Source organism: Phascolarctos cinereus, unplaced genomic scaffold (genome assembly GCF_003287225.1).
Source record: "Phascolarctos cinereus isolate Bilbo 61053 unplaced genomic scaffold, phaCin_HiC Scaffold_5;HRSCAF=322, whole genome shotgun sequence".
NCBI classification, from domain to species: Eukaryota; Metazoa; Chordata; class Mammalia; order Diprotodontia; family Phascolarctidae; genus Phascolarctos; species Phascolarctos cinereus.
The window spans coordinates 88,427,756-88,441,523 of record NW_027555958.1 but is presented as its reverse complement, the minus strand read 5'-3'; the positions used below and the strand labels follow the sequence as shown (position 1 = coordinate 88,441,523).

Below are 13,768 nucleotides of genomic sequence, written 5' to 3'. Positions count from 1 at the left end.
GGGAATGGGACAGCTTTTCCCCTTCCCCTCAGTGGTGCTTCAGCAAGCATATTCTATACACAGAAGTGTTTGCACTTAGCACAGGAGTTTTTACTGTATGCCCAATCTGCCAGGCATTTCACTTGGGAAAATGGGATGACAAATGTGCTTTCTGCAATTTCCTTCCTATTGATTAATGCTCTGTCACTGAGAAAAGCTTCATGCTGTGTTTGATTCAGATCCATGTTCACATCTCACACATGCAAAACTGCTGGGCTTGACACCATGCTTCCCACATACAAACGGACAGGAAAGAGAACTAAACCGGGGAGGGTTGTGTATGCAAACCATTGGGCATGAGTGGCAACTGGCTTCAAAGCCTTGGTTATCATGACATACATTTTGCCTTAGGTGTGCTGAGGAAATCGGTCTGACTCACTGTCTGGGGCTGCCAAATAATGTTGTGGATGTTCCTCTGTTGTGCTCTGTTGCTTTATTCATGATCTTATTCATCTGGGATATTTGTTAATTCCTAATAGCTGTGTAGGATGGCCATTGTGGCACTTAGCAGGTGACTCCGTAGTTGAAATAATCTTTATGGTACAGTGAGTTTTGAGCTACATGATAAAAAGAGAAGTAGCCATGCTTAGCTTCAGGATATGAACATGTACTTAGTGGAAAGGAAAAAAAATTGGTAATGATAGTCTGAATATCACTTGAGTCATCTGCATATTATTTCTCTTCTCATCTGATTTTCTCAGGTACTTTTTAATCTAGGTTCCCAAACCATCAATCTTTTTATTACAGGAATGATTTGGTGCCTTGCCTTCTAGGCATATCAAGATCTTTAGCAAATTCCCTTGTAGGGGATGTAGTTGGTACCAGACATCTCGTGGCTTCTAGAGAGAGTCAAATGGACTTGCTTCCTGCCGATGTAATCCAATTCTCCCATTTTTGTAGCACACCCATGCAACTCCAATAGGGAGGTTTTCAAATTCAACTGAACTGTTTCTTTCCTTGTCATGGTAATAACTTTTTCCTTAGTCATTAATATAAAGCATAGGGAGATTTCACAAATTTGAATCAAAATAAATATATTTCAGGTGTGTTGACCAAGCAATTAAAAAATAAGGCATCTATTTGCTTGATATTTCTTCTACTTAAAATAACATTTATATAACCAAAGAATTCACAAACATCACAATTTTTTTGCCAATCTCAAAGCATGTCAAATCCATTAGTCTTTTTTTTTCCCCAATTGTTAGACTCAAAAACATCCTAATTTGAATTAGCAAGACTTTCCTTCTAGGCATCCACACTTTGTCTCTGTGAGTTAGGAGAACATATGCATCTATCTGAAGTAGAGACAGTTTCCTCAAAAAACACATTCCTGTGGAAAAATAAGCCAATGAAAGAGAGCTTAAATTCTATCAGGCCTACTGCCAGTGTTTCCTTTTGGCACGAAGGAAACCAATACCTTTGATTTTCTAAATCAGAAGCTCTTACCCTTTTTTTTTCTCATGGATTCCTCTAGTACACAAGTGAAGCCTATGGACCCCCTTCTCAGAATGTTTATAAATGCATAAAATAAAGTACATAGGATTGCAAAGGAATCTAGTTGTATTCACAGTACATGTGTATACACACATATGTACACACATTCTCGGACCCCAGATTAAGAAATCCTGACCTAAATTAACACAGCCAGTGCTTATTTTTATAAGTGGCCCCAGGTGGTCATATTATTAAGCAAGAGAGCTATGAAACTGATTCAACTAGATTTCAAGTTTCCCCGAAAGCAATTTCTTCTCATTAATTTGCAGCTCTCCATAATGCCTAGTACAGTGCTCAGTCCGCACAGGGCTTTCAAGTCAATAAGCAAATGTGCGTTGCTTGACTTTGTTATACATCTCTTGATCAATGTGAAGAACTAAAAAGCCCAATGTGCCAGCCTGGTAATTCCATTCTCTAACCACCTATAGGGTCCTTCCTTTCTCTCCTTCTCTGAACTCTGGTTCTGCCCCTCCCCTTTCCCTGTTGTAGCCAGGAACTAAAGGAGACATGAATGAACATGGGTTCAGAAGGCACAGAGATGTTAACAGAATATTTAATCAAAAGCTTATGTGACACCTTTTTTGCTGGTTGTTTCCTGTCACTGCTGATTAACAAAGATTCCTGCATGGAATGTAAAGATGTCTCATATAAATGCACTATTTTTGCAGCCACTTAAAGAGTAATTTTTGAGATTATCGTTGCTGTGATTCCACAGGTCATATGGTGACCCTAAGTGAATAAAGAAGTGGGACACACAAACACAAATATGTCCATATATACCACCCATAAAATGTGCACCACTGCAGCCTTGGGCCAGAGAAAGGATTCTTGTAAGAAAATTTTAAGATTTTTAAATAAATTGCCGTACTGTATTTCTAACTGAAATGCCACTGTGTACTTCTTTCTAATGTTATCTTCCCTCTATGCTGTCTTCCCCTATTAAAATACAAATACACCTTGAGGGCAGGGTCTCTGTCTCTGTCTCTCTCTCTTCTCTGTCTCTCTCTGTCTCTCTCTCTTCCCCTCAATATCTTGAGTGTTTTGTGCAGTGTTTAGCATGTATTAGGCTCTTAAGTACTTTTTCATTTCATCAATCATTTATTTGTAGAAGGAATTCTATAATTGTGAAAATTAGCGTATTTAAAGTAACTCACATTTTCCATTACATTTTGGCACCCAAATATCCCTGAAAGGCCATAACTACATCTTTCTCTCTGCGCTATTTGCATACAGTCCCTCCAAAAGAACAAAGTTCTTTTGTCAGAAATGAAACATCTGTTGTGCACTCTCCATGCCTCTTTCGTCTCTCCCTGCGCCATGACTGGCAGCATCCTTTGGCATTTACAGGTAAATGCTCTTGATTTTTCGTAGGCTCATGGATGTAGGCTGAAAGGGATCTTAAAGGCCATCTACTCCAAACCCCTCATTGGGCAGATGAAGGGACTTGAGCCTAGTGCACTTACACAACTTGTCCAGAGTCACACAGATAGCAAGTAACAAAACCAATATTTGATCCTCTAATCAAGGTCTTCCAGTGCCAATGGAGATCTTTACATCACACTCTCCTCTATCTATCAAGAGCAAACTTTCTCATAGTGTCACATGAGCTAAAGAGGGAAAGGTGGTGAATGCGTAATCCTTTTGGTCACCATGGGTTTAAGAGTCCAAAACGAAGCAAAAGCAATGTCTCCATTTTGACATCTCGTGAAGATCTATCTGCTCTTTGTTACTAAGCTGGGCAATGAGACTGCTGGTTTGTGGCATGCAGAAAGTGGGTGTGTATCCTTTTGTTTTTTGTTGTGTTTTTTTTCACTCCAGTGACATACATTCCAGAGCTACAAAATATTCCAACTCCAACTCACATTTTGAATAAGCAGTTTCTGTTCTGTTCACTCATCCATCAGGCTTACACACTGTCAGCAGGTGGGGATGGGGAGAAACTACATATTTCAGTTACTCCTACAGCCTGTGTTTTTTTAGAAAAGAAAAGAATAGATTGTTACTGAAACAAATCTCCACTTGTTCTCCCTACTTGATAGTAAGCAGTGACAAAAACAGGGTATATTAAGCTTCCCACTGCACACCAATCTTCCTGACTTCAAACTGTTTCTAGCAACCAAATAAATAATCTGTCTCCATGATCTCTTCAGTTCTTGACCTTTCAGCTAATATGGCAACAAAAGGCATTATTTACTGGTGAATATTATGTTGTCTACAAGGAACTGGATTGAGACCATCTCATTTCATCATTATTATTGGCCCTCAACAGGGTCAGTGCTATGGCTTCTTTCTACTCTATGAAAATGCTGACCATGTCACATTCTGTGTCTCCCCACTCTTCCCCACCCCCATCATGACTGAGTTCATCAGAGTTCACATTATGGGAAAAAGGGGTACAAAGTAAGAAGAGGGAGGTGTATACTATTCAGCGTCAAAAGGCACTCCATTTCCATCACTACCACCTCCCCCCACCCCCAACAAAACCTGCCTTCCTGGACAACTGTGTATTTTGCTTCCCGGGTGGCCCCAGTTTGTGGTCTTTACTGTATAAGAGATATTATGGAAGAGTAGATGGAAAGATATTAATGAAGATCAGTGCTACAAATTTATAAGGCGTGAGTGGAAGTACGAGGAAGGGTGTACCTGTGCATAAAAGGTAACAAAAATTCATACTAGCCAAGATAAAAATATTCCAAATATGGTTCTAGAAATATATCAGCTAAAAGAATCTACTTGTATATTACTGAAGCACATATATATACATTATGTAAAAATGTGTGCATGTGTGTATATGTATATATTTTCATATATACATATACGCACATATGATTGTTGTCAGGTAGACAAACCTTATCATGTTTATTTTGTTATAACTTAAATTCTCTTTCCTCCATCTTTTTCTTACTAACAGCCCATCTCATCCTCTTTCTTTTACTCCTTCTCCTCCCTCTTCCATTATCAGTACTTCCTTACAGCTAAAATAAGTTCTTACCACCCATACACCGCATTCCTCCCTCCCTTTATTCCAGATTCAACTCCAGAGGATGTATGGCTATCTGCCTTGCACTCAAAGGACCTAAGGACTGTTGGGCCTCCCCATCTTGCTTGTGTTATCTCCCTTCATTAGAAAGTGAGCTCCTTGAGAGCAGAGATTGTTACTCTTCTGTTTGTTTATTCATTCTCCAGTGCTTAGCACCATGCTTTGCACAGGGTAAGAGCATAACAAAAGCTTTCTCATTCATTAATTTAAAGGTGACTTCTGGAAACACATCCCCTTAATGGAGTTATGCAATTATGACACTTCTGTTGTGGTCATTCATTCCATACCTCTTCTCTGTCTTTCTCATACTCCCATTTAAATCCACAAGAAATATGTCAATTTACCAATATGTGTGCATATGTATTTGTGTGGGAAATTGTGTCATTTTTCCTGCTTCACTTCAAAATGAGGAATGGAAACTTTTGTAACATTCATATGTTTTATAAAGCTCCTACAGTATTTTGGATACTTAACTGGATACTTAATTAAAGCCAACTAGCTTTCCATAAGTTAGTTGAAAAGTTTCCACTCTGAGGCGAAAACAGTAAAACATACCTACTTAGAAAGGGAACTTTTGAGTCTTTTAGAGTGCAAGTCAAATGAAGAATTCATATGAATAGTATTAGTGTGACTCATAATCCACAGCTACCATATGGAAATGAACAGTATTTCTCTTCCTCCTGCCCTTCCTGCTCCCCCTCCCCACCCCCAACTCCACCAAAATAAATGTGATAGCAACTGATTTTCTGTGTATTATGAAGTGGCAGAAAGCTGCTCTGATGCCTTTGCGGAAAAGTCAGGCAGAAGAATTTAGGCCTTTCTTCAGTGTTGCCTGGGATTATAATTATTTGATTTGAAACTTGGGTCTGGGATTGTAGTTTAAGCCTTTGTTAGGAAACAACAAAATCAAAACCCAAAACACTCAGTGTACCATTTTTCATCCCACCACTCAAACAAATGAGATCAATGCTTTTGTAGTATGCATGAAACATGAATAAAATGAACTCTTTCCTGTTTGTGTTTTAGCATAGAACTAAATGTATTGGGGTGGCTTCTATGGCTGAATACCATAGATTCTGGGTGCTAATCCTGATTCTGCTACTGGATTTTCCGGACCATGGCAATTCAAGTTTTTGTACCCCACGTCTGTCATAGGTAAAATGGGATTATTCATATCTCCTTTACAGAGACATAATTATGACTCAATTGTGAAGGGAGTGAATGAATACCTATAAAGCTCCTGGAGGTCTGTGGATGAAAGGCATCAGGCAGAAAGCCCAATAATGCCTGTCATTAGTAATAATGTTTGGCAATTTGCAGGAGGGGTAGAAATTTAAGGTGTGGATTGAAGCACAGGGGCTTCTATTTTGGGCAAAATCCCACTCACTTGTGGAATTCCCCCAGTGAAAAGTAGGTATTGAATCATCTCACAGATTTGGGGAATTTCTATATCTGGGTACAAGTAGACTTTCCCATATGTGAACAGGCTGGGATTGGATCTGTCTTGTCTAACTGAATCTTTCAGGGATGGGAAGCACAACTATAACACTCTAAAGTATAGTGCCTATAACCCATTACTGCACATGAGGAAGGCCCCCGGTAACATGAGGGCTTTATAAGTGGGCAACTGAGTGGCACAGAAGATAAAATGCTGGGCTTACAATCAGGAAGACCCAAGTTCTAATTCTGCCTCAGAGTCTTCTTAACTGTACAACCCTGGCAATGTCATTTACCTCTCTCATCTTCAGTTTCTTCGTCTGTAAAAAGAGAATAATAATATCACCTACCTCAGAGGATCATTGTGAGCATCAAATGAAATAACCTATGTAAAATGCTTTACAAACCTTAAAGCATTATATAAATGCTAGCTGTTATTATTTTCTTTTTGTTCTTTGCCTTCAATTCAATTTTTAAAAATCTATTTATTGCTTCATGTTTGCCTTTGGCTTCTTGACATCTAAGGGCACATACCCTAATACACAGAAGATACTTAATGTTTGGTGGATTGAGATGCATCTGAGGCTCCCCTTTGACTACTGCCAGCAACCCCTAACTAGCTTCTTGGAAAATCCAGTGTGAGTGGGATTATTTTCAAGGGCACAGGACTCAGCAGGCTCAGTGCCAATAATGGGGATTCAGGGGCCATCCATCGTAACAGTGCCCTTATCTATAACCACAACTTGAATTTTCAATTACCAGACAGAACACACGTGGTTAGTGAATATCACCTGGGGGATGCTAGTTTCACCCTGTTCCCCTTTTTCTCACTAATAACCTGAGCGAAACTAATATTTCCACATAAATGAAAAATCTTGATTCTGACTATTTCACTAAGAAATGAGTCACTAGGCTTGCAACCTATGGATCATCCTCTACTCCTCACTCTCAACCCTTATATCCAATCCATTTCAAAGTCCTGTCGATTCTACTTTCCTAATTTCTCTAGTATACACCCCCTTCTCTCTTCTGACGATACAGCTGGAGTATTGCAACAGCCTGCTGATTGATCTTCCTTCCTCAACTCTTCCCTCCAATCTGTCTTTCACTCATCTGTCAGACTGATCTTCCTAAAGCTCAGGTCTGACAATGTCTCTCTCCTCTCTCTCTCTCACACACACACACACACACACACACACACACACACACCCCATAAATTATGGTGGCTTCCTATTTCCTCTAGGACCAAATAGAAAATCCTCTGTTTGGCTTTTAAAGCCCTTTATAACCTGGCCCCTTCCTACTTTTCCAGTCTTCACATATCTTACTCCCTTCCTTGTAATCAAGTGACACTAGTCTCTTCGCTGTTCCTTGTACAAGACACTCCATCTCCTGCCACAGCATTTATTTTGACAGGCTGTCTCTTATGCCTGGAATTCTTTCCCTCTCCCCTCATCCTTGCCTACTTGGCTTCCTTCAAGTCCCAGCTAAAATCTCACCTTCACAAGAATCCTTTCTCCGTTGCCCTTAATGCTATTGCCTTGCCTCTCTGATTATTCCCAGTTAATCCTGTACATTGCATGTCTGAAGATAATTGTTTGCAGGATGTCTCACCAATTGGGCTGTGTAGGCTCCTGGAGAGCAGGGCTTGGGGATTTTGCTCTTCCCTGGTATCTCTGGCACTTAATGAAGGGCCAGGCACTTAATAGGAGCTTAATAAATGTTTGTCAACAACTTATTTAGGAAAACACCGAAAACATTAGCAAGCATCAGCCCGGAGTATGCCAAACTTGAAACATACTTCAGTAATAAAATCATAGCTTTTCTGTAAATAAACTTGTGACAGGAAGAACTCATAATCACCAGAGACCAAGTCTGAAGGCTTTTCTGCACTGATGAAGCCCCAACAGGAGAATACTTTACATGTTACTGTGGACACAGTTTCAACTATTTTCAATGTTTTCCCTCCCTTTTCATGTAATAATAATAATAACTGACATATAGCACTTTAACGTTTGCAAAGTATTTTACATTGCTTCATTTGAATCCCACATCAACTCTACAGGGTAGGCACTATTACAACTACCCATTTTATGTATAAAGAAATTCAAACTAAGAGGGCTTAACTTATCTACAATGTCAGATGACCCTGGGCAACTCATATAACCTCAGTTTCCTCAGTTTACCTATCTGTAAAATAGGGATAATAATAGCACCTACCTCCCAGAATTGTTGTGAGGATTAAATGAGGTATTTGTAAAGTGTTTAGCAAGTGTCTCTAGCATATAGTAGGTGCTATCAAATGTTAGCTATTATTCATATTATTTTTATTAGACTCAAGTTCTAGACTCTTAAGGCCAGCACTCTGCCTACTTCTTCTCCTATGCATGATTCTTAGCAGAATGATCAGAGAAAGCTGCATTTGAAGTGATATTTGCCCCCTTTTTAGTGGCAATAATTTAGTGATGGTGTTTCAAGTTTTTTTTTCCTCAAAATTTAACATTAGCTATGTTAATGCTGACATTAACCAGATGGACTTTAAGTATAATATATGCTTATAAATTTATAGACATACATATATACAAATATTTGCACATGCATGCATATAAATAATAAATGAGACAGTTCTCTTTTCTCTTATTTTTCTTCTACCTTTCTTTATCCCCTTTCTCTTGATCTGTTATTCTTCCCTTCCACAGTTTAGCACATAAGAGCCACAACCATTTGCTGTACTTTGGTGCCCTAATTCACTTTCAAGCTAGTTACCATAATTTTGAAAGCCTTGCTTTGCCCTTGCATTATAGCTTTAGATTCCAGGGATGATTTCGTATTTGTGCATTTATGATCTCACTGGGGTGGGTAATTCCTTCCACTAATGTAGACTGTCATCTCCCTACATATCTGCATCCTAAAACCACAGGCTTTGGTGCTAGAAAGGAGCCTTAGAGATCATTTTATTCAACCTCTTTTTGTACAGGTAGTGAAAATGAGGACAGGAGAGTCAGTGAATTTTCATCCCTGGCCACCCTATGAAGAAGTAGCAGGGCTGGGATCCGAACCTAGATCTTCAGACTCCTAATCCAGTACTCTCCTCTATGCCATGATGTCTCATATTGTCTAATTCTTGTCTGTGCTTTCTGCACATGCTTCATAGATGATCAAGCCAATGTGCTAGAGAACCTTTTCTAGTTTTTAAAAACATTTCATGAATTGGACCAGTAAAGCGTTCAAACTGTCCATTCTTCATTTTCACCACCGAAATAGCTTGCTTATTTTGAAGCCCTGCATGTCCATGATTGTGCCTTTTGCATCACTCGTACACGCCTAAGTTATTGCTAGCAATGTTTTTGAGGTCCGTGAATCTTTTAATTGCCCTTTGGGTCACCTGACATTTTAAGATTTTGGAGATCCCATAATTCATAGACTCCCAGCATCATGAGATAATTTTTTTTAAAAATCCCTATTGAAGCAGCAAGCAGCTTAGATTGAAAATGCTAAGTAATTTCCCAAATAAGGTCTATCCAATTTTATAAGGTCCATCCAATTTTATCCTCCTATTCTATTCTGGCACTGCTCTTTGTCCATCTGTGGTACTTATCCAAGATATAGTAGATGGATTAATTCAATGGGTCGTCCATCCAATGGCATTTCGTAATGCAAAAACTAGTTTTTATTTACTTTGGTTTTCTAGTTCAGAGGATTTTATTTGTTGTTCAGTTGTTTCAGTAGTGCCTTACTCTTCATGACTTCATTTGGGGTTTTCTTGGCAAAGATAGTGAAGTGGTTTGCCATTTCCTTCTCCAGCTCATTTTACAGATGAGGAAACTGAGGCACACAGGGTGAAGTGATTTGCCCAGAGTCACACACAGCTAGTAAGTATCTGAGGCCATATTTGAACTCATTCAGGAAGACTCCAGGCCAGGCACTCTATCCACTGAGCCACCCAAAAGCCCAGTTCAGAGGGTTAGGCCAATATATTTCCTCAGACAAAAGTTGTCCAGTGTTTCCTTGTGGCATGGAGATGACCTATGGATCCTCAATGCTATATCCTTAGAGCACAAGCTCTGGTAGGTTCTAATGTGTTTGAAAGGTCATGGGCCCAGCTTTTCTCTTGTGTCTTTGTTTAGGTGAGACCCACCAAGTTCATAAAAAGGGGTATCTTAGGTGCTGCAGTGGATAGAAAGCCACACCTGGAGTCAGGAAGACTCCTCTTCCTGAGCTGAATCTGGCTTCTGACGCTTGATGTACTGGTGACTGTGGTCAAGTCACTTAACCGTGTTTGCCTCAGTTTCCTCATTGGTAAAATGAGCTGGAGAAGGAAATGGCAAACCACTCCAATATCTTTGCCAAGAAACCCCCCCCAAAGAAAAGGGGTCATAAAGAGTCAAAGTCACAATGAGACATGAATGAAAATGGCTGAACTACAATAAAAAATAGTTTATAAAAGTTCATTACCAGAAGGTGATAACCAGAAGATAATAAAATGTTTTGGCTACGGAAACCCACAAAACAGACAAAACAACAAAACAGCCTTCATTAAATGTAGTTATAAATAATAACATTCAAAGGTATAGTATTAAATTCCTGCGTAATTAATTTTTACTTGTTTAAAAAACTAGATATTTTCCCAGCGTTAAGATGGTTATTTGCTAACAATATGAACACAAGCTATTACTGTGACTTCATTATTATTACATCTTACTTCATTTACTGAGCCTTACTACATGTTTAAAGATTTGGGGAAAGTACCAGCTTTAGGTCTTTATAAACTTCTGAAAGCAATAATGCATTAATGAAAAGAAACAGGGGTATTCTGTCATGCCAAACACTTTTCATGGCATATATTTGTATTTACATGCATATTTATAACATATATATGTACATATAAATTCATTTGAAAGACTAAAAGGGTCAGTCATAATGCATTGATTGGCATAATATAGATGAAGTATTATTTGATGTACTGAGTTTTTCACTCATCTACCAGTTGTTTTGGTGTTATATCACTCCAAGCTGAGATTTAATCACTTGAGAGAGGCAGTTAGCTATGACTGTCTTGAAATTTAGGAGTGACAAGCACTATTTTCTTCCCTAAGGTAATCTCTCTAAGATAATATACTGCTTATGAACAGGCAGTTTTAAGGCAAAGAAATCAAAGCTATCTATAATTATATAAAAAAATACTCTAAATCACAATTGATCAGAGAAATGCAAATTAAAACAACTCTGAGGTACCACCTCACATGTATCAGAGTGGCTCATATGACAAAAAGGAAAATGTTGGATGTTGGAGGGGATGTGGCAAAAGTGGGACACTAATACACTGTTAGGGGAGTTGTGAACTGATCCAACTATTCTGGAGCGCAATTTGGAACTATGCCCAAAGGACTATAAAATTGTGCATACCCTTTGATCCAGCAATACCACACTGCTATGTCTATTTCCCAAAGACATCCAAAAAAAGGGAAAAGGACCTATGTGTACAAAAATGTTTATAGCAGCTCTTTTTATGGGGTCTAAGAACTGGAAATCAAAGGGATGTCCATCTATTGGGGAATGGCTAAACAAGCTGTCGTATATGATTGTAATGGAATATTATTGTGCTGCAAGAAATGACAAGCAGGACGATGTCGGAAAAACCGAGAAAGACTTACATGAACTGATGCATAGTGAAGTGAACAGAACCAGGAGAATGTTGTGCATAGTAACAGCAATATCGGTCGATGAAGAACTGTGAATGACTTAGCTATTCTCAACAACACAACGATCCAAGAAAATCCCAAAGGACTATTGATGCAGCATACTCTCTGGCTCCAGAGAAAGAAATGATATTGATTGAATACAGACTGAAGCAGGCTAGTTTTCACTTTCTTTCATTCATTTTTTTTCTTTTATTCAAGTCTTCTTGTACAGAATGCCCAATATGGAAGTGTTTTTATGTAATTGCAGATGTGTAACCTATATCTGATTGCCACCATCTCAGGGAGGGGGAAGGGAAGAAGGGATAGAATTTGGAACTCAAAACTTTAAATAAAAATGTTTAAAAAAATTTTTTTAATTAAAAATATGAAAATAATGTATTTCCAAACTCCTCTGTGGGAAGTCTAAGTATTTGACAACTTTGACCAAGCTCTAGCTTCTGAGAGGAAGTCTGGTTCATGTTCATAGCCATAGGGATTCATTCACAGGCTTCATTATGTGATATGTGCCGGTACTGTCCCTTCCTTTCATCTAGGTTTCTTTTGAATCTTATGTCCATATGATGGGAAGCAGGCTCTTAAGGTGACATACCTAGATGCAATGCTTTGAGTATTGGTGGAATTAATGTTTTGTCCTTCATTTTTAAAGATCTCTGTGTAAGATATTTGAACTGATGCTCATGTCGAACATAATAATATTCTTCTTACCAAGAGGTGACACTCCAGGCAATCTCAACCTTTAGGGCACAGCCATAAATGTGGAAGTAAAGGAAAAAGACTTCTAAGTGTCTCAGATTAATCACAAGTACTGTAAACTATTTTGGGCATGGACTGTGTCTTACTTATCTTTTTATCTTTCTCAGTGCCTACCATAGTGCCTCATACATAGTAGGAACTAGTTGTTTTTGTTAGATGGCTTTTTAAAATTAATGAATGAAACATTTTTAGATATATAGCTCCTAAAACATGTTAAGTTTGCCATATGAAATAAAAGGTAATGTCTCCTAGAATCACCATGCTGAGAAAAAATGAATGGTATTAGCTATTGATAATGCCTGGCAAGATATATAATGCTTTTCAGAAAACTGCAGAAAAATAACTGTCTTTGTGTTTTTGTTTTATTAACCAGTTAACTCCGGAGATGGCATTGACTATAGCCAACAGAAGAGAGTAAACATTGGAGACTTGATCCAAGAGACACTAGAGGCGTTTGAGCGCTTTGGAGGAGAAGATGCTTTTATAAACATTAAATATATGGTCCCCACCTATGAATCATGCTTGTTAAACTAACAGATAGGACAGCTGTGTTAATGGGGAAGATTCCATTTGTGTTCTAATCATCTATCTCTGACATTGTTCAACATCTTGTTATTTATGACTCCTTTTTTCTACAGCTGCTAAAATAGTGGTTTCTGGGCCATTAGACTGTTATCACTGTTGTGAACAAGGCTTTCCAATACATAAATAGTGCCTGTTTCTTAGATTACAATGGTGTACTGTGCTTATTTGTTCCAAGGAAGAATCACTCCTTTATACAGTGCTGACTGAAGCAGGAGTCCAAGTTAGACCTTCAGTTGTATAGACAATAAAACGATAATTTTTATACTCAATTCAGCAATTGCTGTTCTGTGTCCGCTTGCCCTGGGGGTGATGTCAGAGGTTGTAATGAGAAGCATTTATGCTGACTGCTTAATAGGTGTTTGTCATGGCAGAGAAATAGCAGTTCAACAGTGCCCTTCCTTTCCCCAGCAGCTGTGCAGAGAAATGTGCATTGACATACGATAAAACTGGGGAATGTATATTCCAATTAGAATAGGAATTTTTTTTTGCAGCCCATTATAAACCTTAGCCATAAAATTAATTAATGTTTCTAGCACTCTTGTGATCTGGGTTTCCAGGTGCTCTCTGGTTTATAGTTTGGGGCAAGAGAGGGAGGAGGGTCTTAGTTATTATGAAATATTATATGCAACCATGGCCAAAATGTTGACATTCACACTTATCCCTCCGCATTATGGCCCATGACATCTCATGATCTGGATGAAACACCATGAGCAAAGCA

General features: G+C 38.6%; 1 protein-coding gene across 4 annotated transcripts in view; it reads left to right on the top strand.

Moving 5' to 3' along the window:
• Positions 1-13,319, top strand: part of PACRG (parkin coregulated) — a 627,029-nt gene extending 613,710 nt beyond the window's left edge. For all 4 annotated transcript variants that reach the window (XM_078156751.1, XM_078156752.1, XM_020986761.2 and 1 more), the window contains one exon: positions 12,839-13,319. In XM_078156751.1, coding sequence (XP_078012877.1) covers positions 12,839-12,999 — 161 coding nt within the window. In that variant the 3' untranslated portion in view covers positions 13,000-13,319. The remainder of the gene's footprint in view (positions 1-12,838) is intronic.
• The last annotated feature ends 449 nt before the right edge of the window (positions 13,320-13,768 follow it).